The 25,443-nt window shown below is 40.6% G+C and overlaps 1 protein-coding gene across 8 annotated transcripts in view; it reads left to right on the forward strand.

Annotated features, from left to right (window-relative positions):
- Window positions 1-25,443, forward strand: part of LOC127369612 (disks large-associated protein 1-like) — a 152,260-nt gene that overhangs the window by 47,186 nt on the left and 79,631 nt on the right. For 4 of the 8 annotated variants that reach the window (XM_051411178.1, XM_051411171.1, XM_051411195.1 and 1 more), the window contains one exon: window positions 23,040-24,571. In XM_051411178.1, the coding sequence (XP_051267138.1) occupies window positions 23,156-24,571 (1,416 nt within the window). In that variant the 5' untranslated portion in view covers window positions 23,040-23,155. Of the gene's footprint in view, window positions 1-20,013; window positions 20,108-23,039; window positions 24,572-25,443 lie in introns of those variants that run through there. The other 4 variants (XM_051411146.1, XM_051411157.1, XM_051411201.1 and 1 more) reach the window with 2 other exon arrangements.

Consider the following 25,443-nt stretch of genomic DNA (forward strand, 5'->3'; position numbering starts at 1 on the left):
TTGCAGCTAAGAGAAACCAGATCCTGAGTAGATTGACCAATATGGAATGGCGATTGAACCTGAACACTTTTGAGAGCCAGTGATTGATACTTTTTAAGAGAAATGTTAGCATAATGCAGCTGTAACCCACCTCCTCTCCTTCATGTGAGCTGGATCAAACAAGTTAAAGCACTAGGCAGACATGGCTTCTACCTGGATTCGCCTCACCTTGGCCTGCCTTCTTTATGCAAAGCACCGGCATTCACAATGTTGTGCACACTCCATGTTCAGACCTTGTGAGAGACACAGTGATATAAATAACTGAGAGCAGGTGAAGAGGATTCAGTCAGCAGCAACAGTCCTCAACTAGAGCAGGTTACAATGGCTTTAGAGGCAGTGATTCTGTTCTCCATTCAGTCTGACACAAGTCACACGCAAACAGTGATGGGAATAACGGCGTTATAAATAACGGCGTTACTAACGGCGTTACTTTTTTCAGTAATGAGTAATCTAATTGATTACTCTTCCCATCTTAACGCTGTTACCGTTACTGCCAAAAAATGCGGCACGTTACTATAATTGAAGCTGTTTTTTTCATCAGACCAACTAGATCTCTGAGCTGAGAGGCAAAGACTTTTATTTACTGTTCTCCCTTGGTTAGTGGGATGTGCACGAGACAAGAGCATAAATGCTGACGATTGGCTGAGGTTGAGTAAAATTTCATGGTAAGCCAATCAGAGGTAGAGTTGGGCGGGTGTTCGAAAGCACGCATAGTCGGACACACAACGAACAACACAAGCGAGTCAGTCAACGAGAGACAGGTATGGCCAGTTGTGTTGCATCTTATTACATTTGCACTAAAAAGAGTGTATATATTGTTTGAATACATTTTTGGTACATTGCTTAAAGAGCATCATTTAATTTAGATTTATTTGTTGGCTGGCTGCAGCCTCTTGAAGTGAGATTGTCAATGGCCAGAGAAAGAGATTTATTTTTATGGAGATGTATTTTTTATTTCTTATGTATTACCTGTTTATATTTGGATTCCTTAGTTTTGCTATACATTGTACTTTTCAGTTAGATTGAAAGCACCTCATATTGTTACACTGTTCTACTTTTTAGAGGAAGAAAATACTTGAAGTACAGTATATCTACCAATTGTCTGAAGTTCTTTGTTTTATTTGCACTACAAAGAGTGTATATATTTGTTATTTATTTTTGGTATAGTGCTTAACAAGCATCATTTAATTTTGCCCAGTTGTGGCCTGTTGAGGGGCAATAAATATCAAAAGTTCCAGAACATCTATTGTGTTATTTGTATGGATCCACTATATAAACATAATATCTACATACATGGCATTTAATTGGAGGCTAGTCTCACTTTGTCCCACAGCAACATTAAAATAGTTTAGATTTGTGTACATTGTTTCTGTTAATAATGGATTGTATTAAGTGTCCATTTCATTATAATATTCAGATTTATCATAAATAATTGAACATGCACATGTATTTTAAATTCCCGTTAAAGAGGGGTGGAGGTGGGGTCACATTTGAGCATTTAAAAATTTACTTGAAAGTAACGCAATAGTTACTTTCTGAAGTAACTAGTTACTTTTATAGTTTTTAACTGAGTAACTAATTTAGTTTTTTTTTCTTTTTGGAAGAAGTAACTAGTAACTGTAACTAATTACTTTTTAAAAGTAACTTGCCAAACACTGCACGCAAAGGATCAATAATTAATGCAGTATTTATTTGTCAAACAATCAGAATAAAGTTCCACTTGCTCTTCATCATAAGCACACTTAAAGGGGTTTACAGTAAAAGGGAAAGACAAATGCTTACTGAGATCCACTGAAAACTAGGCTTTGATGATTGTTTCTGTTTTTATTTCATCCAATCTTCACGATATGCAAACTGATCGCCACAGCCCCACTAGGCATGGGACCATATGAAAAGTTCATGCCACGATTATCTTGGCCAGAATAATTGCGATACACGATATCACGATAATCAGAAAATATACTTTACTAAATACTACTTTAAAAAGGCACTTACCCTACATTTTGTTAAGAACAGTATTTTGACTTAATATCTCAAAATAATGACTTTGTGTGGTAAGTCATTATTTTGAGATACTAATTAAAATTAAAGCTGCAAGCAGCGATGAACGGGCCCTCGCACTCGACGTGTGTCGGGGTGTGCTGCGGCCGCGCCACGTGCCAACAGGGTGTGCTGCGGCCGCGTCACATGCCGTCGCAACACGTGCGGACCACAGGGTGTTTCTGGGGGGGGCGTCTGTGGGACCACAATACCTTAGCCTTCGCCATGACTGAATTTTGTGCAAAGTTTCATGAGTTTTTGGGCATGTTATGCCCCCCAAAAAGTGTTAACAGAAAAGCTGATTTTCGTCGTGACGCCATGGCAACATGGTTCCATACAAATTAAGATTCATAAGATGTCATCATCATCGTCCTAAGGGACCGCTGATAGAAATTCAGCTGGTTCTGGTCAATCTGCTGGAAGATATACATAAAAGTATAAAAAGGACATTTCCTTTCACCACTAGGTCACGCTCTCCCTATTAGTGAATATGATCACATAGATGCGTTCAGGGCGGGACTCTTATCAGACAATAGAAGTTTCGTTGCAGTCGGATCATGTACGCAGAAGTTATGACAAATCCCTCTTTCATGGCGAAGGTTCAAAATTGGACGCCACGCTATTTTCACACATACTGTCTAACTTTTTTTTTGTGGGGAATACAACGGAAATTGAGCCTTCAGCCATGGTGAAAGGCTTATATTTTTGGAATGACTGGAAAGATATGGCTCTCCCTTGTCTGTTAAAATTGTCTTGTTAAAAATAAATCAGGAAATCAATATAGGGCTGTATGCAAGAGAACTAAATGTTAAAATGGACTGTATAGTGCCTTCCCAGTCTTCCGACCATTCAAAGCACTTTTACACTAAATGCCACATTCGCCCATTCACACAGCGATGGCAAAGCCCATCGAACAGAAACTAACTTATTCACATTCATCTGATAACACAGCATTGGGAGCAATTTGGCGTTCAGCATCTTGCTCAAGCATACTTCAGCAGGGAATCAAAGTGAGCCGGGGATCAAACCAACAATCTTCCAATTGGTGGACAAACCATCTACCTCTGAGCCACAGCCACCCAACTAGACAGCTAGGTGATTAGCATGATAATGTAGTGTTTTTTAATCCAATATACAATAATATTGGTCTCATCCTTACAGCCACCTAAGAAACTATAAACCAGCACAAAAATGACAGTTACACATTACAAACACTAACAAAAAGTAATATTATCATTGTGGAACATAAAAACGTGGACTGTCACTGGGCAAGGGTCTGTGGGATTACAATTTAGAGTTGGCTCTGAGACTCTATAGATTATTTTCTTATATCTTAGTTATGATGGTAAGTTAATTAAAATTGGCTTAAAATCAGAACAGGAAATCTTCAATTATCCCTTCGATCATTGATATAAGGTCTGATCGTCAATCGGCACTAAACCTTCGGCCACACCAAGTCTATCTCCCTTGAAGGTTAAGTGGGTTTTTTTATGTTCTCAAGTTTGTGAAGGGTTTTTGTGGATGTAAAAATCTAAGTGTAAAGAAAAAACTGAAATCTTAGGCATGCTGAGTCAAACAAGAATCCTGCAGGAGGATAGATGATTGTACAGTAGCTGCAGTGATTAATCCAGTGAAGTGTAGTCAGACCAAAATTCCTCCCCAGTCACTATAATAAGTACTGGGCAAGACGTTTGCACTGCCAAAAGCAAAGTGACCCTGCCTTGTCATTCAGTGGGGTTCAGCCTGATCAAACATCGATCGTGTAGTGTAATGGTTGGCCGATAGCAGCCTACAGGCCAAATGTGGCTCGTATTGTATAGCACACACTGTACAGCCCGAGGCTCCACATTTATGTTTGACATAAATATAATTGACAGCTGACATATTGTTCTCAGCTGTTTAATAATGTCAGTCAGGTCGAGACCCCCATGAGGACGACAAGCATGCAAATGAGCTTCCCTGAGACGGTTCCTGACAGTTTGTGCAGAAATTCTTTGGTTATGCAAACCGATTGTTGCGGCAGCTGTTCAGGTGGCTGGTCTCAGACGATCTTGGAGGTGAAGATGCTGGATGTGGAGGTCCTGGGCTGGTGTGGTTACACGTGGTCTGCGGTTGTGAGGCCGGTTGGATGTACTGCCAAATTCTCTGAAACGCCTTTGGAGACGGCTTATGGTAGAGAAATGAACATTCAATTCACGGGCAACAGCTCTGGTGGACATTCCTGCAGCCAGCATGCCAATTGCACGCTCCCTCAAAACTTGTGCTGTGTGATGGAACTGCACATTTTTGAGTGGCCTTTTATTGTGGCCAGCCTAAGGCACACCTGTGCAATACCCATGCTGTCTGATCAGCATCTTGATATGCCACACCTGTGAGGTGGATGGATTATCTCGGCAAAGGAGTAGGAGCAGCAAAGTGCTCACTAACACAGATTTTGACAGATTTGAGAGAAATAGGATTTTTGTGTACATAGAGAAAGTCTTAGATCTTTGAGTTCAGCCCAAGATGAATGGGGGCAAGAACAAAAGTGTTGCGTTTATTATTTTGTTCAGTGTATATTGGCCATACTGATATATTGGTCTGAATTCTGTGTCCCGTATTTTGTATTTGAGTTCACACTGGAAAAGTGACAGTTTTTGAGCATATATACATTTCACCACCTATGTGTTAGGGCTTACACAATTAATTAAAAATTTTATCAAAATCGAAATATGGCCAAGTACATTATCCAAATCGTAACATTTGCATTGTTTTGATTGAGGTGAAACGTGTGACAAAACAGCATTATAATGAAACCGAAGCATCAGCATGATCTACTGGCCAACAAATCTCCAGATGCAAATAAACATGTTTGTTTTTTTGGTACAGACCCCAATAATGTCACATCATAATGATTTAAAAAGTTTTTTCATTGAAAATTAAAATTGTGTGGCAAAAATAATTAAAGCTGCAAGCAGCGATAAATGGGCCCTCGCATTCCACACAACTCGGGGTGTGCTGCGGCCGCGTCACGTGCCGGCCTAAAACGTGCGGACCACAACATGAAAATTTCACGTAAATCATGTCAAAATCACCATGCAGCGCTTACTTCCTGTTGCCAGTAGGTGGCGCTATCACTATATCTGAATATTGTCATGTAGACGTGTTCAGGGCGGGACTCTTATCAAACGTGAAGTTTCATTGAGATTGGACCATGTACACTGAAGTTATGAGGACGTGTTCAGGGTGAGACTGTTATGGAATATGTGAAGTTTAGTGGAGATTGGACATTGTACACTGAAGTTGAGTACTATCTGTTTCAGGGTGAATCGTCGAAAAACGCCGATCTGATAAATTCCCTCAGGAGTTCGTTCAACTACAACAAGGAAAGAAAATCGCCAAATATTCCCACAAAATTCAAAATGGCTGACTTCCTTTTGGGTTTGGGTTATGGGTCCAAGAGGCTTTTTTGCTTGGCCCATCATGATACACAGGCGTACAAATCTTCGCACATGTCGGTCATACGTGTCTTGTGGGCTGATTCTGGGAGGCATGGCTAAGCTATTTTGCGATGCCCATCCATAGGACCAAGACAATACGTACCTTCGCCACGACTGAATTTTGTGCAAAGTTTCATGAGTTTTCAGGCATGTTTAGCCCCCTAATAAATGTTCAAATGTTAACACAAAAGCTGATTTTCGCCACGTCGCCATGGTAACTTGGTTCTTCGAAAATTCTTAAGATTCATAAGATGTCATCGTCTCGTCATAAGGGAGTTCTGACAGAATTTCAGCTGGATCTGGTCAATCTGCTGGGAGATATACATAAAAGTATAAAAATTAAATTTCCTTTTACCACTAGGTGGCGCTATCACTATTACTGAATATTATCACATAGATGTGTTTAGGGCGGGACTCTTATCAGACAAGTAGACAATGTACACTCAAGTTATAGCAAATTCATGTGTTCTGGTGGTACATAAAAATGTGATGCCACACCCCAAACACTCATCACCAACATCATGAAATATCATCAACAATATGTTATTGACCAAATTTTAGCTGGATCTGATCATCCTGCTAGGAGTAGAACGTGAAAGTATAAAAAATTACATTTCCTGTTTTTTTTTTCCTTTTACTCGTGAATGTGTTTAGAGTCGACTGACCAAATTTGAAGTTGATCCAATAAATTTCCTAGGAGGAATTTGTAAAAACACTAGTGCAAATCGCCAGAAGTGCCTGCTAAAACCAAAATGGCCGACTTTCTGTTGGGATACGGGATATATGAGTAGATTTTTTATACGGCAGGACATGATCTAAGCGTGTGCTGATTTTTATGCATATCGGTAAAACAGGCCCCGGGGGGGTTCAGTTTATGGGCCCCTGGGGGTCATTTTGCCATTGTCATAGTGGACCCCCTCATAATAATTATAAAACATAGTTGTTATTATTATTGTCATAACAATTCCCAATAGTGTGGGACAAGGATCTTCACAGCTAGAGACAGATAGAACGTGAGTGAATGAAGTAAGGTTCACCAACGACAACTGACATAAGACGAAAAAAACATCTGCATCAGTATCATGGCTCACTCAAACAGTCTGTGTTAGGAAAAGCCACCTGTCTGTTGATAGACAGTGGTTTCTACGGTACTGACTAAATATATATTTTTAGCATCAGGACAATACATTGCAGTGTGTGTGTGCGTCCATGCAGGTCTAACTGGAAGGACAGTGCTAAATGATGTGGAATGCAAGGTGCATAATGAGTGTTTTCCATTTTAAATTTCTCTTCACTCATGTCTCATACTGCTGTGGTTACCATGGTGACACATCCTTTCTCTTGTTGGTAATGTGTAAGGCAAGGAGAGACAGAAAGAAGTAAAAGGGAGAGATTTCTGTAGAAGACACACACACACACACACACACACACATATTTATCATGCAACTGAAGTGGGAAACCCTGAAGATGACAAATTCAATGTTTTAAATATTTTGATGATTTTATATTTGCAAAAAAATATAATAATATAGTATTCTCTATATTCAATTCTTAAATAGATGGTAAATGGTAAATGGACCTGTACTTGTATAGCGCCTTTCTAGTCTACCGACCACTCAAAGTGCTTTTACACTACATGCCACATTCACCCTTTCCCACACATTCACTCCGTGACAGCAAAGCCCGAACAGAAACAAACTCATTCATACAAATTCACAAACCAATGCAGCAATTTGGTGTCCAGTATCTTGTTCAAGGATACTTCGACATGTGGCAGGAGGAACCAACAACTGTCCGATTAGGGGATGACACACTCTGCCTCTGAGCCACAGCCGCCCCACGGATGGGGCATATGAACCAGAGAAGCTCCACATTTGGCAAAGATTGGAGGATCATTTATAGTATACTGGTGTTTTACTGCAGTTTTTTTTATCTATTTAAGCCCATTTCTAACAATGTGACGGAACAAAAAATTATTTTAAGTAATTACAATAACTTTCTCAACATTTTCTAGTATCTCAAAATAACGACTTAGTATCACAGTCATTATTTTGAGATGGCAAGTCAATATTTTGAGAAAGTTTCACATTATAATACCTTTTTTTCCCCATAAAATTGGCGGAAATGAGCTTCCATAGTTGTTACACTGCAACCAGCAGGGCTACAAAATCGCAAAGTTGGTCAGTTGGTCAATCCAGCTGTCTGACAAACACCAGTAAGGGTACTCCAATCAGGGTTTTTGAGGCCAATCGCTGGGTCTATTTGAACCTTATGTTAAGTCTACCCTTATTTATTTAACTATTCTTGTATATTAAGTATTGAAATTAATTAATTATTAGATTATGAATTGGTAATTGTATTTATTAGTAGGCAACATGTGTAACATATTCCACTCAGACACAACTTATATCCGTTTATGTGTAAAAGACTGAATAACCTTCCTGTGGAAAAAAAAAAGGGTCAGCTGATCGGCTCTTCTGATCAGCTTAGATCACTGATCATATTGGTGATCAGTATTGGCCGATAATAGTCGGTGGCCATCTTACATTCTTGCCATCATGTTGCGGGCCGGAAGGAAGGGGATGGCAGACTGGGAGTTTGGGACCCCTGCTTTAGAGTGAGTTGAACACACATTCTTATATGTCATTTTCTTTTTTTTTTTTAACTTAGTTTCATTCAAAATCATGTACAGAATCATATTCATCATATCTGCTGTTTCATACACAAGGTAACAGTTATGGTACAACAAAAGAGACGGAGACTATAATGACAAAGAAAAATATAAAATAAGGTTGAATAAAGCAGGATGAAATAAAATAAATAGAATTATATGAGTATACCCAAAGCAGGGCTCCACCTTTTAGTGAATATATGTTTTTGAAGTCTCAGGGAATATGTTATTTGTTCCATTTGATATATTTCCTTTATTTTTTCAGTCCACATATTGTGTGTTGGAGGGTTAGGTTTCAACCACCTTACTGTAATGCATTTAATTGCTGTTGCTAGTAGTATCTGTAAGATATATTTTTTGGCTCTTCTTTCCATACCTCTTGGTAATAGACCTAGTAGGGCCACCATTGTGTCCATTGTAATATTTCCACCAAATATTTTGTTTCAAACACTTCCTTCCAGAATGCTTCCAGTTTTGGGCATAGCCAGAGTATGTAGGTCTGATTACCAATGTGTGGGCCACAGTTTCTCCAGCATTTATTTGAGTGTGTAGTGCTAAATTTAGCTGTAATTTCAGGTGTCCAAAAGAACCTCATGACTACCTTCCATTTAAATTCTCTCCATACATTTGAATTAGTTACCAGATGTACTTCAGTACATCTTTCCTCCCACATATCATGTGATATGTTGGAATTAATTTAAATTTCCCTCAATCTCTCCTTAACCTGTGCAGTATTATTCAAATTCATGCTCCGGAATATTTGGTAGCTTATTAATTTCTTATCCCATTTTTTTTGTTTGTATTTTAATCAATAACTCTTCAATTAGCGTTGGTTTAGCAACTTTGTCCCAATCTTTGTGTTTTAATAAGAAATCCCTTAACTGTAAGTATCTGAAGAAATCTGTGCTTGGTAGCTTAAATTCCTCCGATAGCTGTGTAAATGATTTAAAATTGCCAGCATTGTGGAGTTGATGTAAATTGGTGAGTCCATACTTCGACCATTTCCTGAAGCCTGTATCTGATTTAGAGGGCACAAAATCATTCATATATCCAATGTTTGTAAGTGCTGAAATTGTTTTAGGCAGCCCAAATGTAGATTTTATTGTCTTTATTTTTAATGTGATTTCGGTCCAATCACCCATATTTATTTTACTTGGATGGACATCTAAGAATGGCAAGGCCTGTAAAGGTCTTTCACATAAACTCTTTTCAATATTGAGCCAGCGTGTATATGATAAGTCCTGAATCCATATTATTAGCGGTTTTAGTTACGCAGCCCAAAAGTAGTATCTCAGATTAGGTAGTTTGAGCATTCCCTTTGCCTTAGATAACTGTAACACTTTTAGTCTGATTTTAGTCTGATTCTTGGTCGCTTTCTCTGCCAGATAAATATTGAAATTAGGTTGTCCAATTTGTCAAATGTAGTTTTGGGGATGTCAATAGGTAACATTTGAAACAAATGTAGTCATACGGACACTCTCAATGCGGCCCAGCAGAGATAGGGGCAATATTGACCATCGGTCTAAGTCCTTACTAATGTTATGAATTAAACTTGTGTAATTGAAATCGTATAGTTTTTCTAATGAAGGTGGTATATGAATGTAATAAGTATATATAAATATAAATAAATATTTGATGCCATTTACTGGCCATTTAAACCCACTCTGCAATTTAGTTGTATCTGAGATGTTGCCACCTATATCCATGGCCATTGTTTTGTCCATGTTTAATTTGTAGCCCGAGAAGTATCCATAAGTGAAAATGATGTCCTTTAAATATGGTATTGTTGTTGCAGGTTTTGTAAGATACACCAATACCCATAGTATCTTCCCTTTATAAACCCTGTCTGATCGGGATGGATAATTTCTGTAGTAATTTTATTGACACGTCTTACCAGAATAGCTGTTGAGATTCGTAGATCTGTATTCAATAATGAGATGGGTCTGTATGATTGGCATTTAGTGGGATCTTTACCATCTTTATGTATCACCACTATAGTAGCCTCTCTCCAAGAGGGGGCCATGGTTCCAGATTTTAATGCATGATGTTAAGCGTATAGTAATAAAGGTGATATAATCTCTATAAAAGCTTTATAAAATGTGTTAATATACCCGTCTGGGCCAGGGCTTTTATTATTTTTCAGTGTGGAGATTATCTGACGTATTTCCAGGTCCTTGATTGGCTCATCCAGTTCTCTTGCCATAGATTCAGGTAACTCTTTTAATTTGATGTCTTTTAAAAATTGTGCCAATTCTTCATCATTTGTGCAAGTGTCTGTATTTTTGTACAGAGTCTTGTAAAATTTTGCGAAGGACTATGATATTTCATCCGGCTTTGTGAAAGTTGAATTATTCTCCTGTAATTTCTGTACTATGTTTGATGATTGTTGTTTTAATGCTAGTAACCTGTTCGCCCTATTACCATTTTCGTTGTATTTTTGGTTAGTGAACCTTAAATTGCCCTCTATTTTTTCATTAATTAAGCTGTTTAGGTCCCTGCGTGCCTCTTTCAGATTATTCAATAAGCTTGAGGTTGAGTTTCTTTTGTGTTGCTGTTCAAGCTGCCTTATTTTGTCTTCTCGCTCTCACTGTTTTTCTTCCCTTTTTCTTTTTCTGGCACTTGTAAAGGAAATGATTCGGCCTCTAATATATGCCTTTGCACAGTCCCATAGAGTAAGGGGTGATTCTTCAGGCGAAGTATTAGTGTCAAGATAATTTTTTAGTTCAGTTTTTATAAATGCGATGAATTCTCTATCATTGAGGAGAGACACATTTAATCACCCTTGTTTAGTTGATGGCCTGTTACCAATGTTCCACGACAATACGAGAGGAGCGTGATCGGATAATGTAATTGGGAGGATCTTTATGTCGGCTACTCTATAAGATTCTGCCTTGGGGGTAAAAAAGAGGTCTATTCTGGAGTATGAAGAATGCCTATGAGAAAAAAAGGTAAAGTCTTTGCCTTTAGGGTGCTGTTTCTCCAAATGTCCACCAGACCAGATTCTGTCGATAAATGCCAAAGCATATTGCTCATCCTAGAAGTAGAAGTGCTAGACACAGGTTGTCTATCCAAATGTTGGGACATGACGCAATTAAAATCTCCTAACAGTAAAATACCAGAGCTATGCTGTGATATTATGGAGAAGATTGTACGACTAAAGCTAGGCTCATCCTCGTTTGGAGCATATATATTCATAAGACAGACTTCCACTCCATCAATCAATCCATTCACCATTATAAATCTCCCTGTCGAGTCTTTATGAATATTGGTTGATGTAAAATTGACCTGTCTGTGTATCAAGATAGCTACACCTCATTTCCAACCAGATGAGTGTGATGAATAAAATACCTTATCTGCCCAGGACTTTAATTTCTCGTGTTCCTTGTCTGAAAGGTGAGTTTCTTGCAAGAATGCAGTCTGGCAGCTATTTCTCTTTAACTGATTAATAATTTTCTTTCTCTTGATTGGGCTATGGAGACCTTTAACATTGTAACTTATTACCTTAAGAGATCCCATAACTCAAAAGCAGGGTCAGATGTAATGGAAAGAAAAGAAAGAGTAAAATAATATTAAATGAGCAAATAAAAAAGTTGTGGAAAGTAAAATCAGACAAATAATAAAGTGGGTGTACATAAAGACTGGAAGCTACATGAAAAATACCTGACAATTACCAAGATAACAGCAGCATATGTTTTGTAGCATTTCAACTTTAACAAATGATTCTTATTCTTAAAGAGTATGTGGATGGGAAAGTTCACTGTTGCTCTTCTTAGATCCCTGGGGAACGAGGGAATCATCACAAACAGAGCTGAACATAGAACTACAATAGCCAAGAACATGGCTGACATAAGTGTCCGGTTGTTCCTGTGGGGCACAGTTTCAGGCTGCATCTCAAACATGCAGCTGTGCGAACAGTCCATGAGGAACAGAGTTTGCTTTGGTTTGGGCAGAAGCCAAACTATATTCAGTCAGTAGATATGCACATCGTGCTGCCCCAGAACCTCATATAAAATAAAGACATCTTAAACTCAATAACTTATGTTTCAATTGTAACTGTATGTTGTAGTGAATTACTTTAGCCAAAACGGCAGGCAATCATGTACTTTTGAGTAGGCCGTTGATAATCTCTCACTTATTCGTTACACAATGTGCAGATGATAAAACCCCCAAGGCAAACAGCTGGTTTAATAGATCGCATATTCTATGATATTGCCATAAGGTCGCGGTTTTAGCGTATCAGGCTCTTTTTTTTTCAAACCTGATGTCAGTAAAGGATACTGTCGCTTAGTGCTCCGGTCCATCAGCTGGAAGGATGTGTCTTTATATAGTCCATTGCCTTAGTAGCATCCACGAACTCCCGCTCATCGTTGTTGTTGGAGATGCGGAGCCTGGCCGGATACAGCAGACCGTAGCAGACCCCGGGTTTCCCCTGAAGCATCTTTCTGGCGGGCGTAAACGCTGCTCTGGCTCTGGCAACATTCACGGTGTAGTCCGGGAATATAGTGATCGGGTTTCCCTTGTAATTGAGTTGGCCGCCTCGGTCTCTGGCTTTCCTCAGTATGTCCAAGGCATCTCCCTCGTTGTGTAGCTTCGCAATTATTACACGGGGCTTGTCTCCGGGTCTCCTCTGTGTCAGGCTGCGGTGTGAGCGTTGGATTAGTACCTCTCTGTCCAGGTGTAACACCTCTTTAAGGAGTTTGGAGACCGCGGTGGGAGAGCTCGACCCCGGCTCCTCAGTCACCCCCGTGATCCGAATGTTTCCCCTCCTCATCCTGCCCTCCATGTCCTCACACTTTTCTTTCAAATCTTCGACTTGCTTCTTGAGGTCCGTTACCGTAGTTTGCACCGATACAACTTCATCCGACCACGCTGACAATCCATCCTCGACAGCCTTCACATTAGCTTGCACCTGCTCAACCTCTGTGTGGATAGCTGCTGTGTTGTTAGCTATCTCGGTTTTCACGTCAATAATTTCTTTCTTCAGCGATTCAAAATCCTTCGCCAGCGTGCTCTTCAATTCTTCTCTAATAACTGATGATATTTCTTTCCTCAATGAGGAGAGGATGTCAGCTTTGATTGTTGCGGTGTTCATGCTTGTACTTACTCCAGGTACAGGTGGGGTTAGGTCGGATTTATCTGGACTTTTAGCCGAGGAGGTTTGGGGCCTTGTGTTAGGCCGTGCTTCGTAGTTGTGTTTGTGGAGATTTGCTGCCATCAGCGTCAGTTCTTCTTCACTGACCTCGCCGGGTAGTGTTAATTATAGAGTTACCGCGTTTAATTTGTATTTTCGAGCGTAGATGTCATATAATATATGTTTGTAATTGAGATTCTGCAGGAGCTCACAAAAGTGTGTCTTACTCCATTGCGGCTCGCTAGCACCCCCCTTGTATGTCATTTCTAACATAACTATAGTATTTTGAAATCTCTGTCTCAAATAGGGCTGCAAAGTTAATCGAAATATTATTGAGATCACAATATGGTTGACAGCATTATAAGGAAGTTCTGTAGTGAAACTAGATGTAGATAAAGCAGAGAGAGAGAGAGAGAGAGAGAGAGAATCAATATATTGTAGCTTGTTTCAATAGCTTTGCCAGAGGTCCCATTTTGTATTGACTTTCCTCCGACTGCACAATGATGTCTGAACAGTAACTGGTTGACAATAGCAGTCCTCTCCGTGTAGTCCATGACGACAGACCATTATACCTGCCATTAAGCCCAATCCTACTCAATTATAGGCAAAATCGTCCTGACATGTGTTCTTATCTAATCTGTCTGTGTCAGGGTGTTCACGGGGTCTTTGATGCCCTGGGAATGAGTCTCAACAATCAACTATCTTTCTTAGCTCTGATTGGTTGTTTTCGTTCAGGCCCGGTGGATTCTTGCAAATTTAATTAGGAGCACTAGGAGGAGCCAGAGGAACCAGATTTTTTTCACAGAGTATTTGTCTCATGTACTACTGTCACTAAGTGTCAGCAAAGTTATTTTTATTTAGTTACCTACTGCAGCTTTAACGCTGTACTGATAGTAGAATATATGATGTAACAACAATATTCTGTTCTACGGAGCCCCTAAAGGGACATGGGAAAAAAAAAAAAATTAAACGTTTCTAGTGCACACTAGATACTATCTTGTGCGCACTAGATACTATCTTGTCGGGTATACATGGCTTTTTAATATTCAATGGTTAACTTTGTTGTAACTAAAAAATAAATGTAAATTAATCTGTAACCTTTTTTGTTACAGTCCGCATTTAAATGCCCTGTCCTGCAGCCAGACACTCATTTGTCCTCCTTTTGGGAAAATAAGAAAAACGTCCACCTTTTGACACATTACCTTGTTAGTTTAATACTTATTGGCTAAAATTGTGTGTCAAAATAAGTAATTTCATTGGTTACATTTTCGTGTGGTGACCTATCAACACATGGCTAATTTTAATATTCAAATGAGCCATGTGTTGATTGCCACAACACACATCCACATCTAGTGCACACTAGATCCCTATCTAGTGCTCACAAGATACTATCTATTGCGCACAACGTTTAATTATTTTTTTTTTCGCATGTCCCTTTAGGGGCTCCGGCCTGTTCTAATACAGTAATAAAATAATAGGAATATGATTATGCTATAATAATTATTACACTAAAATATATCGAAAAACTTAAATTAACAGCCTGTGCTTTTAGTATATATTAAAGTAAAAAAAATAAATAGAAGAAAATAAAAGCCTGCCTTTTTTGGGAACAGGTCTCTATATGGGACAGGCCTTTAATTTCTTTTGCACCAAACTCTTGCTCAACAAAGATGGGAAATACTATCAAATTATTTATTTAAACCAGTATGAATATTTCTTGTATAAAAACTTTATTTAATAACACATCAATTATGACTCATTCATTTCAATATTTAATACTTTGGTGCTCCTGGTAGGAACTGAAGGATTAAATTGTGGAGAATCTGATCTAACAATGTGTAGACAGAATTTCTCAATCAACTGACAGCAGCTTTGCCAGCCAAGTACTGTATATTTTTTACTCTATTGTATTTTAAAATATAGTGTATTAAATATACAGTTCATTACTGTATTCTTGTAAATTTCCAACACAGTAATGATCACAGTTTTGTCAGTTGATTATTGTACCCGAGACACCTCATCATGACCCCAGCATCAGTAAAAAAGGAGGCGTAAAGGAGTTAAATTTGTCAATGCTAGACCTACTTGTGGATAATATGAGGGTTTGTGAGCAAATGCTGTCCTGTATTGTCAAGAAACTGCTGAAAAAATGTCATGGAGAAGTCCTGGGAAATTTCTTAAAGAAGAAAATAGGTGTTTTACTTTTTTTTTGGTGACATTTGGTGAGTTTATTTTCTTTATTAAGGCTATAAGAGCTGTTGCATGTAGTGAACCTCGCTGCTCTACTGTGGCTGTGATTGGGGAGTTTGGGCGGCATTGGCGCAGCATAAATATATCGGAGATTGCTGATTATTGGACTGACGGTGAAAATTTGAACATAATGCCCAGGTCTAAAATATAGCCAGACTTTACACTGTTTAGTTTGGCATTTTAACCATGTTTAAGGTAGCCAGTTTACGACAATGTCAGAGCCATGTAGAGATAATCCCGTATAATCTGATATTGTGACATCCCTACCCTGAACCTGAGAATTTATAGGTATGGCTACCTTTGTAATGGCAACATTTGTCATGGTTGAGAAACATATATCATATGGCGTGTATCCTCGTATCACCCAACCCTACAGACAACCCCTTTTTTCTGTACTTTGATTAATTTTTCATATAGAAAAAACTCACCGGGTTAGTGGAGCTGTAAGAACATGTCATAGACCAGTACAAAAATACTGAAGACATATGAATAAACACATTCTTGTAAAAACAGGAGATGTATCCTTTGCTGAATATAATACTGAGGTATATCCTTAGTGCATCTGCCCCTGTATGGAAGAAAATGCCCATCGGGCTACATTAAATGAGTATCCTGTCTGCCTCCGGTGCTGGTATCCACCCTCACAGGGTGACTCAAAGGCTTTTTGTTCGCCTGCTTCCATTTAGCCCAAAATAACTTGATCTCAGCCCTATTTTCATTTCTCCTTCCGCCTACACACAGCATCAACCCAGCCTGCCTGGCACATATGGCTCTTTGAAAAATGCAGCAGGAGGTGGTGGTAAAAGACGGGGGGGGGGATTCAGCTGTCAATCTCTCATTTGTTTTTGTTTTTTATCTCTCCTATATAATCTTGTGGAGTTGTTCCCGTCCACCCTTTTACCTCTGTTCCTCTCCTCACATACCTTCTCTTTTCTAGCCTCTTCTCCAAGTGTCTGTTGTGTAAATAGCTCATTTCCAGTACAGCCAATGAAGTGTTCTTGCTTTTCAGATGTATTTGATTATATCTGATTTGACTTAGCCTACATTCAGCACAATAACAATCAGGTTTGGATGACACCAGTTCGCACTCTGGTCTTCTACTAAATTAGTAGCTTTGGTTGTCTTCTTTCTGTTTGATGTTCTATAATGCCGTGATCCTGCACCAGTTTCCCACCCACTGCCAATTGTGCTGAGAATTGAACATGGATTTCTATGGGAAACACTATGATCAGTGCTTTTGATTGACATCTATGTTTTGTGTTTTTATTAAATCACAGCAGCCACCCCACATGATCCACAGTCTGTGCTATTCACAACTGAAGGAGCAGAAGCACATTCTGATTGGTGGATTAGTTATACATAATTGACAATTTGGCCATTTGGACAAAAGTCCAGCCATTTGTAAGATCTGTCGGACAGCAATTAAATCTGTCAGGATTCTGAAGGGAACCCAGAAGCAGATCGGACAAAAGGGTAGAGTGTAAACAGTTTATTTGACAAGGAGTGGATTAGTGAAAAAGGGGGAGCTGGCAGGCGAGAGTGGGAGTCCAGAGGTGGGGGACATCCAGAGAGTGGCTGGCTGGTAGGCTTGTAGTGTGGGGATCCAGTGGCTGGCTTTCAGGAGGCGTGGGCTAAGTGGACTGGGTTCCAGGGCCGAGTCCCAGGGCCGAGTCCCAGGGCCGAGTCCCAGGGCCGAGTCCCAGGGCCGAGTCCCAGGGCCGAGTCCCAGGGCCGAGTCCCAGGGCCGATTCCTGAGACAGAGAGACACGGTTAGTAGCAGGCAAAAACTGACGGCAAAAGATCGGCTCAGGCAGGCGGAAGCAAACAGGTAACAATGATCAGAAACTGGCTGGAAAGCGGTAGCATACACAATATTTCACAACAATCCGGCGTTGACTGGATATGTGGCTGCTCCTTAAGTACTGCAGAAGACTGATGAGAAGCAGGTGTGGTGATGACCTCAGCCAGGTGTGTGAACAGCCAGAGATAGACACACCCCCGAGCACTGCCAGAAGATGACACACACCACAAGACAACACAAGACAACACAAAACACCCAAACAGGCGTCATGGCCGGGGATTCGTGACAAAATCCAGTGGTAGCACGACAGATCTTAACACTCACCTGGTAAGACGGCATGGTGACACCTACACAGGTGACGAGGAGTCTGTGGATGCTAATACAACTAGCACATGCAAGAACACATATGGCTCTAACTGGGCGAGGTCTAAGGTAATCACAGTAGAAAATCTTTTTTGTCTGTATCTGTTGAAAAAGCCATCAAACACAATAAAATAGTTTTGTAGTGAAAGTTTCAGCAAATATGACAAAAAACATTTTGTATAAAAATGATGTACTGCAGCTTTAATTGATAGTCAAAATTGTTAAAGGCAGCCCTCTGATTTGTGGTTGTAAATGACTTGTTTTCACTGCCTTGAGGGAAGCTGTAACGCTGTAACACTTTTCTGCAGGAAACTTCCTCAGATGTTCTTTGCTGATGTGCTCAGTATGGCCATTGCCATCCAAATAGGGGAATACAGTTCTTATATTTAGAATGACTTTCCTCCAGCTATTTTGTGGTTAGCTAGCTATTCAAGTATTTGCTTAGGTTATTTCATGAAGTCATATTTGATGTAATCAGATGTATATGGCTGTTAGTAGAAAAAAGAAATGCTTCTTATTTAAGCCCGCTATTTGGGTCCTTGTACAGTAATGTCTGACTTCAGTAACACATCATTTGAAGTGAATCACTTCCTCACACAAAGTTTTATTTTTAGACACAGTGTTGTGAGTACAATGTCTTTTCAGTGAGAGATAGTAATTCAGGACTTCCTACCCATAATTGTCCATAGAGGAGACACCCATTGTTCAATCCAGTGTTTCCAAATCAAGGGACACATTTATTCAAAGAGGAGAAAGTAATGATTTACCCTACCATTACATAAGTCTGTTGAATTAGACGTATCTTAAGCCTGTGGTCTCTTCTTTTTTTTTATGAAAACACATGTTGTGAGTAGTGTTCTTGTGGGTAATGATCACATAGGTGCTACATATTTTTGTCACTGTGTAATGCCACGATTTAATTTCAGTCAAAAGAGATGTGATGGATTCCCACGGACAACCTTTCTTGCTCAACTGTGGGAGATTAATCTTTAAATGCAGTTCAACTTGATCCAGGTGTTATCCAGGAGTGGATTTTATGTTTATAGGTCACTCTCTCATTCAAACACTTATATAATATATATAAATATATGATAAACACTCACTAGACTAAGCCTGGTTCCTGAAAACTGCTACCTGTGACGGCACCCACCGGTCACTCAAAGCGACCACGCCCTTAATTATGCATGTATTTAACAGCAGTTTGGCTTTTGAAATCATGCTAAAATTGTATTTATAGTACAAAAAAAAATCCTATGGTTTAGTGTATAATCACATTAATTATAATTATAATAATTATGTTATGTTTTTGTTATCTTAGAATGAGCTGGTTTTATCTACAGAGGGAGTGGATCCTCTTCTATGGAGTCCGCCATGTATTACAGTAGCCCAGAATGCACAAACCAAATGGTGGCTATTGATTGGGCCTTTTGCAAGTTTTAAGGCCACTGTAGTTTCAACTACATATAGTTGCAATCATAAATATTCGACCCCCCCAAAATTTTTTCCAAGAGCAAGATTCTGCTTCGGATGACTTCTTCATGAGTTGAGTGGTAATAAAGTCTACACAGAACATGCATGATGTAGTATTTGTGTGTAAGAGTATATTTTGTTAAGATAGCATGTCACAATTATTCAACCCCTATATAATTTTGCTGTTTTTAAAGATGTCTGACAGTTTTTATGGCCTAAAGTGGAGTTGAAACATAATTAGGCCTTTGGGAAATCTATAATGATCCTTCATTTGCTTCAGCTGGGATATATATATATATATATATATATATATATATATATATATATATATATATATATATATATTATATATTATATAAACCCCACCCATGAAGGTATTGAAGGTGAGCTGCAATCATGGGAAAGACAAAGGAGCTTCCACAAAAGCTGAGAGGGAGAATATTTTAAAACACCAAAAAAAAAAAAAAAAAAAATGGAAGAAGCCCAACATTTCATCAAGGGCCCTTAGCAACTTAATCAGGACAACTAAGAGAAACTCCTGTGTGACTGCAAGACACCTACAGGATGACATGATGAAGGCTAGTACAAGTGCTTCAGTGTTAACAATAAGACTGCACTGAATAAACAAAGACCTCATGGCCGGACTCCAAGACACACTCCACTCTTGACCACAAGGAACATCAAAAGTCGACTAGAATATGCCAGGAGGAATTTGGATAAGACTGCAGAGTTTTGGGAGACAGTTCTATGGACTGATGAAACCAAACTGGAACTGTTTGGACATATGGACCAGCGGTATGTCTGGCGTGCGGAAGACCAGGCTTATGACCAGAAGAATACCATCCTCATGGTCAAGCATGGAGGTGGGTCATTGATGATGTGGGGCTGTTTTTCTGTGGCAGGAACTGCTAATCTTTATCGTGTACCTGGCATCATGGATTCCCAGAAATACCAGGCCATTTTAAAGAGTAACATGATGCATTCTGTTGACAAATTAAACCTTGGTGATCATTGGATCGAGAATTTTAAGAAGCTTGTCAGTACTTACTGAAAACGTTTGTTAGAAGTTATAAAAGCTAAAGGATGCTCCACAAAGTACTGAAGCTGGGGGTTGAATAATACTGCATATGCACATGTGTTAAGAGTTACATTTTTCATTTGAACTTCATAGTTAAGTCAGCTTCTGTTGTCCAAATAACTCAATATGTATCAATAAATATTTTTTGTTTAATAAGGTTTTTTCTCATTTATTGTCATTATCTTTATCCACATCACTGTAATGTCTTTTGAGGTGAGGGGGTTGAATATTTCTGATTGCAACTGTATTTAGAAGGTGAGTGGTATCAGTTGCAATGCTCAGCTTCACCGCTAGATGCCGCTAGCCTGCACACTGGTCCATAATAAATAGAGATAATAAGATAAACAATATCTATGCATTGCAACTATGGCATTTGAGGATAGGGAAAGATCATAGTCCAACATTTTGGATTTATTCTAATGGATCTTCAGAGGGAGAGTGGGTGCTGTACTGATCTCAGCCTGTGTGTGTGGGGGGGGGGGGCTTATCCCAGCTCACTGGGAGTTACTGTAGCTTGTTAGCGGCCCTCCTACCAGTGGAGCTGTCAGGTTGTGTTAAGCAGTAGTGTCATGGGCCAAGTAGGACAGAGGAAACTCATGCACGCACGCACGCACGCACACACACATACACCCACGAACGTACCTATACCACAAATACAAGAAGTACACACAGCCATGCATTCAGCATACACACCAACTCCTGCATGTCTGTTCATCTGTAATAAAACTGCCTTGCGAACAGTCTGATCCCTGGAGCCTTTTGCTATAGTCGCCTGGGATGTGAACTCACTGTTATATAAGGTCAGAGAGGGGACTTCTTACAGTACTGTTACCTGCACTACTAAGTGCAGGCTAAATGGGTGTCTTTGTCTAGCACACTGACAGGCCTCAAACTGGAAAAACACATCCACTTTTAATCTGTATCACCTCTTTGCTGCCTGTTTGTTGAGATTTACTGGACTGAAACCAAGTCTGTTTGGATGGAGGTGTTAGAATTGGCCGGTTCAACCCAGTTGAACCAGTTCAATCCAGTGATTTTTAAGGATTGGTGTTGCCCCAAGCAACAGCTTGTCTTTGCTCACCTGCTGAGTTGTGTGTGGGAAGTTGGTGATGAGAGGTCTTGCAAGTCAGAGTTCACCTTTTATTCAGCTTGTGACCATGTGGATGTGCACGATCGTGAATCAGTAAAAACACTGATGCCACCCCAATGTTTGAAAAATAGGGAGTAAAACATTACATTACTCTGCAGCCTTGTTCTTATAGACTGTTGAAAGCCTATGATCACTCTGTTGAATATTTATTTTTTGTTTGCACAGGAATAATGACATCTGAGTATTGGTCTATTTTGTTAAACTGAACTGTAATGGGCGCCCGGTTAGCTCAGTTGGTAGAGCTGGTACCGAGGCTGAGTCCTGCAGGTCTTCGCTGCGTGTCGTCCCCTCTCTCTGCACCCATCTCCTGTCTACCTTCAGCTGTCTCTATCAATTAAAGGCAATAAAAGCCCCCAAAAATACTTAAATTTCACATTAGCTTTAAGCCTTCCCTAAGCAGCTACTTGTTCTTTGTTAACAATCAAGCTAATCACAGCCTTTATGTGTGATGATATTAAAGCCTGCCCCAAGCAACAGCTTATTCTTATTAGGAATAGAGCCGGTCAGGGCCTCTGTGTACAGGACTAAAGTTGGTGATGGTTATGGCGCTGTTCCAGAGTCACACATAAGGACAATTTAGACAAAGTAACAATCAACAGTTTCACCATCAGTGCTCATGACATATTAAAGTCTATGTAACACAATAAGTATGCTCACTAAGTCATTCTTAAGTGAGTTTATCTTGTAGTACAACATTCAGCTACAACATGTCACATGAGGCTTTTACAGTGTGCCTATTCAAGCAAGCTGTGGGTTTTGACTGCTAACAAAATAGTTGTTTTGCCTTTTGCCTCTGTTTTCTGTCTAAAGGAAAACTGGTAGCCGGGTAGCTTCATCCACACAGCAAATGGAACCACTGCATTCTTCTTTTGGTAACATCATGTAGCACAACTCACATTGACATAGGGTGGCTCAGGGGTTGGTACTGTCGCCACATAGCAAGCAAATTCTAGGGTTGAAGATGTGAAGTGTGCATGTTCTCCATGTGCCTTGCTCTGGGTGCTCTGGTTTCTTTCTACAGCCCAAAGACATTCAGGTTAGGTGAACTGGAGACTCTAAAATGTGTGATAGCCTAGCCTGGCAACCTGTTTTGGGTCTACCCTGTCACCCAATGTAGTCTGGGATAGAATCCAGTTACCCCAATGCTACACACAATAAGCAGCTATATGAGTAGATGGATTGGTGGGTGGATGAAACTGAAGTCAAAATTACAATGAAAAGTAAAAATAAATTAGTCAAAACATTTTTCTTCCTTGCTGGTTTTCTTTATGTATGCACCTGCTATCTTCCAGTTTCCCAATGGTCTGTTCATCTTTAGTGGATTATGATGTTTGGTTTGCTTTGAGGATCATCAAACTCTGAAGGAGAGCATGGGAGAAGACCTTGGTCCCATTAAAACATGACTCTGGGGCACACAGGAATGCTATAATTAAAACCCAGAGGGCCCTGTCTTGTTACATTTAATTGGATTCTATATCATTCTCATGGTATAACTTGCTTTTCATTCGACTTGTTGCATTGTATTAACTGTTTGTCTTATTGCTCCTCTCTCTTCCCTGTCTTCCAGAGTCTGCAGCTCTCCTCTCAGGGACTGTCTTCTGCAGCCCTTCTCTGGTCACGGGTCTGCCTGGCATCTCTCATCCATATCATTCCTCTTTCCATCCACCCATCCTTTCCCCTGTCATGAAAGGCCTGTCCAGTAGTCGGAGTCACCATCAAGTGGTCTCCTATGAACCATCATATGATCCACTGGGTCACCATGTTGACCGCAAGCCATATTTGATCAGTCAGAATGACATTCCTGTGCCCATTCCCATGCCACATCCAGCTGAGCTGTCCTACTACAATGCTCAACGTACCTCGTACCCCTCTGACAGCAACAGCATCGTCCCATACGGAACCTTCCCAAGGAGGTGCCACTCCACCTCCTCATCTCACCATCCTGAGGTAAAGGATGAGTGTATGGCCATGGTACCATATGTAGGAGGAGGAGGGGGAGGAGGAGGAGGTGGAGGAGGCTATGGAGGTAAAACGCCCACCCGGGTACCAGCAAACTTTGCGGACCCGTTTGAGCGTCAGCTGTCATTTTCCAGAGATGGCTACCATACACTGCAGTACAAACGAGGAGTTTTGGCCCACAGTGGGGGGATGGGGGCCAACAACAACAACAATGACAGCCCAGGGAGAATTCGCCACCTGGTCCACTCAGTCCAAAAACTCTTCACCAAGTCACATTCATTGGAGGGGCCACACCACACACAGTCCTCCAAGGGGGCCAATAATGGGAGCGTTAATGGTGGTGGTGGTGGTGGTGGAGGAGGTGGTGGTGGTGGTTCAAGGGCCAGCCCAGAAGGTGAAACTCCACCAGTGGGAGTGCGCCACCGGAAGCGCAGCAAGAGCCGTGAGCGCTGTCGATCAGCGGAGCCCAAGCATCGAAGCCACCACCACCACCACCACCAGCTCCACGGCTCAGCATCTGCTCCGGGCTCCGGATATTGGAGCTCAGATGACAACCTGGAACGGGAGCTGTGTCTCTACCACCCTCACCACCACCAACCTCCACCCTCACCCTCACCCTCCATTTCCCCTTCGCCCATCGCCATGACAATGGGCCGCTATCCCGGCAATAACCCAGACAAGTTCCCCCAGACTCCCCTCCCCAATATCTCCTCCTCACAGTCCCAGCAGTACTTCATGATGGACCCTTACGGCACACTCAATGAGCACACACACACCCATGCACACCATGGCCACTCACACCACCATTCTGCACTCAAAGCCTCCCGGAGCAACAACGATGTGAAGTATGCAGCGTCGTCAGCATGTGTGCCAGTTAGTGGTAGCAGCAATAACAGCGGTGGCGGTATCGGTGGAGGAAGTGGCCCCTTGCTGCCACTGGGTCTTGTGGACGGGCCCCTTGTGAAGAAAGGGGCGTGGTCGTCGAGCCTAACGGTGAGCAGGGCCCGAGAGGTCTACACCAACAACAGCAGCCACAACCAGCTACGAGCCAGCGCAGGATCCGGTAACCTAAACCTAGATAGAGCTCTAATCAAATCTAAGGCCAGTCAGCAGCAGGAGCGTTCTTGCCATTTCTTACAGGTAAATAATTCCTCCCCGACTCCCATCCAAAACCAGTCGATTCACCCTTCCCCCCTCTGTTACCTCCCTTTTCTCCACGACTTACTTTCCTCACCAATGTTTCCTCTGAGTCAGTGGTGTCCAGTCCTGTGAGAGGTCAGGTCTTCAGTCCTGCCAAACACTAAGCGCTCTGACTTTGCTGAAGAACAACATCAGTTAGAGAGAGTCAAACCAATAAGTGGAATCTAATACTGGAGTGGATGGGTGCACATTCTAAAATTATGGGGAATTCAGCCACTGGTTCCAGATGTGCATAGCTGCTGTCCTAGGACATTCAGTTATTATTTTCAAGTTCCATAGAACATGAAATACTAGTCTAAAAGGAATGTCCTGTCAAAGTTTTTGGTTATCCCAGTGCCAAAATCATTTCAGAGCACTTGATATTAGCTCCTTTGAAAGTTTCCAGAATTATATTTAACCACAATGCCACAAAATGCTAGTGGGTGTTCTTCCCACTGAATAAATAATACAATAAGTGCCCGACATGATCTTCAGTGGTCTATTAGAGTTATTTGAGTGTTCAGCATTCAGGCAAGTTAAGTCATCTTGTCGGATGTAGCTGGTGAATGCAGGTATATAGCAAACACTGCTCTTTAGTTGAGGAAGAGTTGGCGGTTTTGTAGGTCAATAGATGGAGCTTGTTTGGGCATCTATTTTATCCAGGAACCGCGAGCGAATCTACCAATAAAACTGATAATCTATTATGAACAATATAAATGATATAAAGTCTGATAAATGATGAATATGCATCCTATTTTGCCCTCCCTGAACATTGTATTTAATTTGGCAGATAAACAGTTCTCCAAATGAGAAACAAAGGCTTTTAGTTTTAG

Source organism: Dicentrarchus labrax, unplaced genomic scaffold (assembly GCF_905237075.1).
Source record: "Dicentrarchus labrax unplaced genomic scaffold, dlabrax2021, whole genome shotgun sequence".
Taxonomy (NCBI): domain Eukaryota; kingdom Metazoa; phylum Chordata; class Actinopteri; family Moronidae; genus Dicentrarchus; species Dicentrarchus labrax.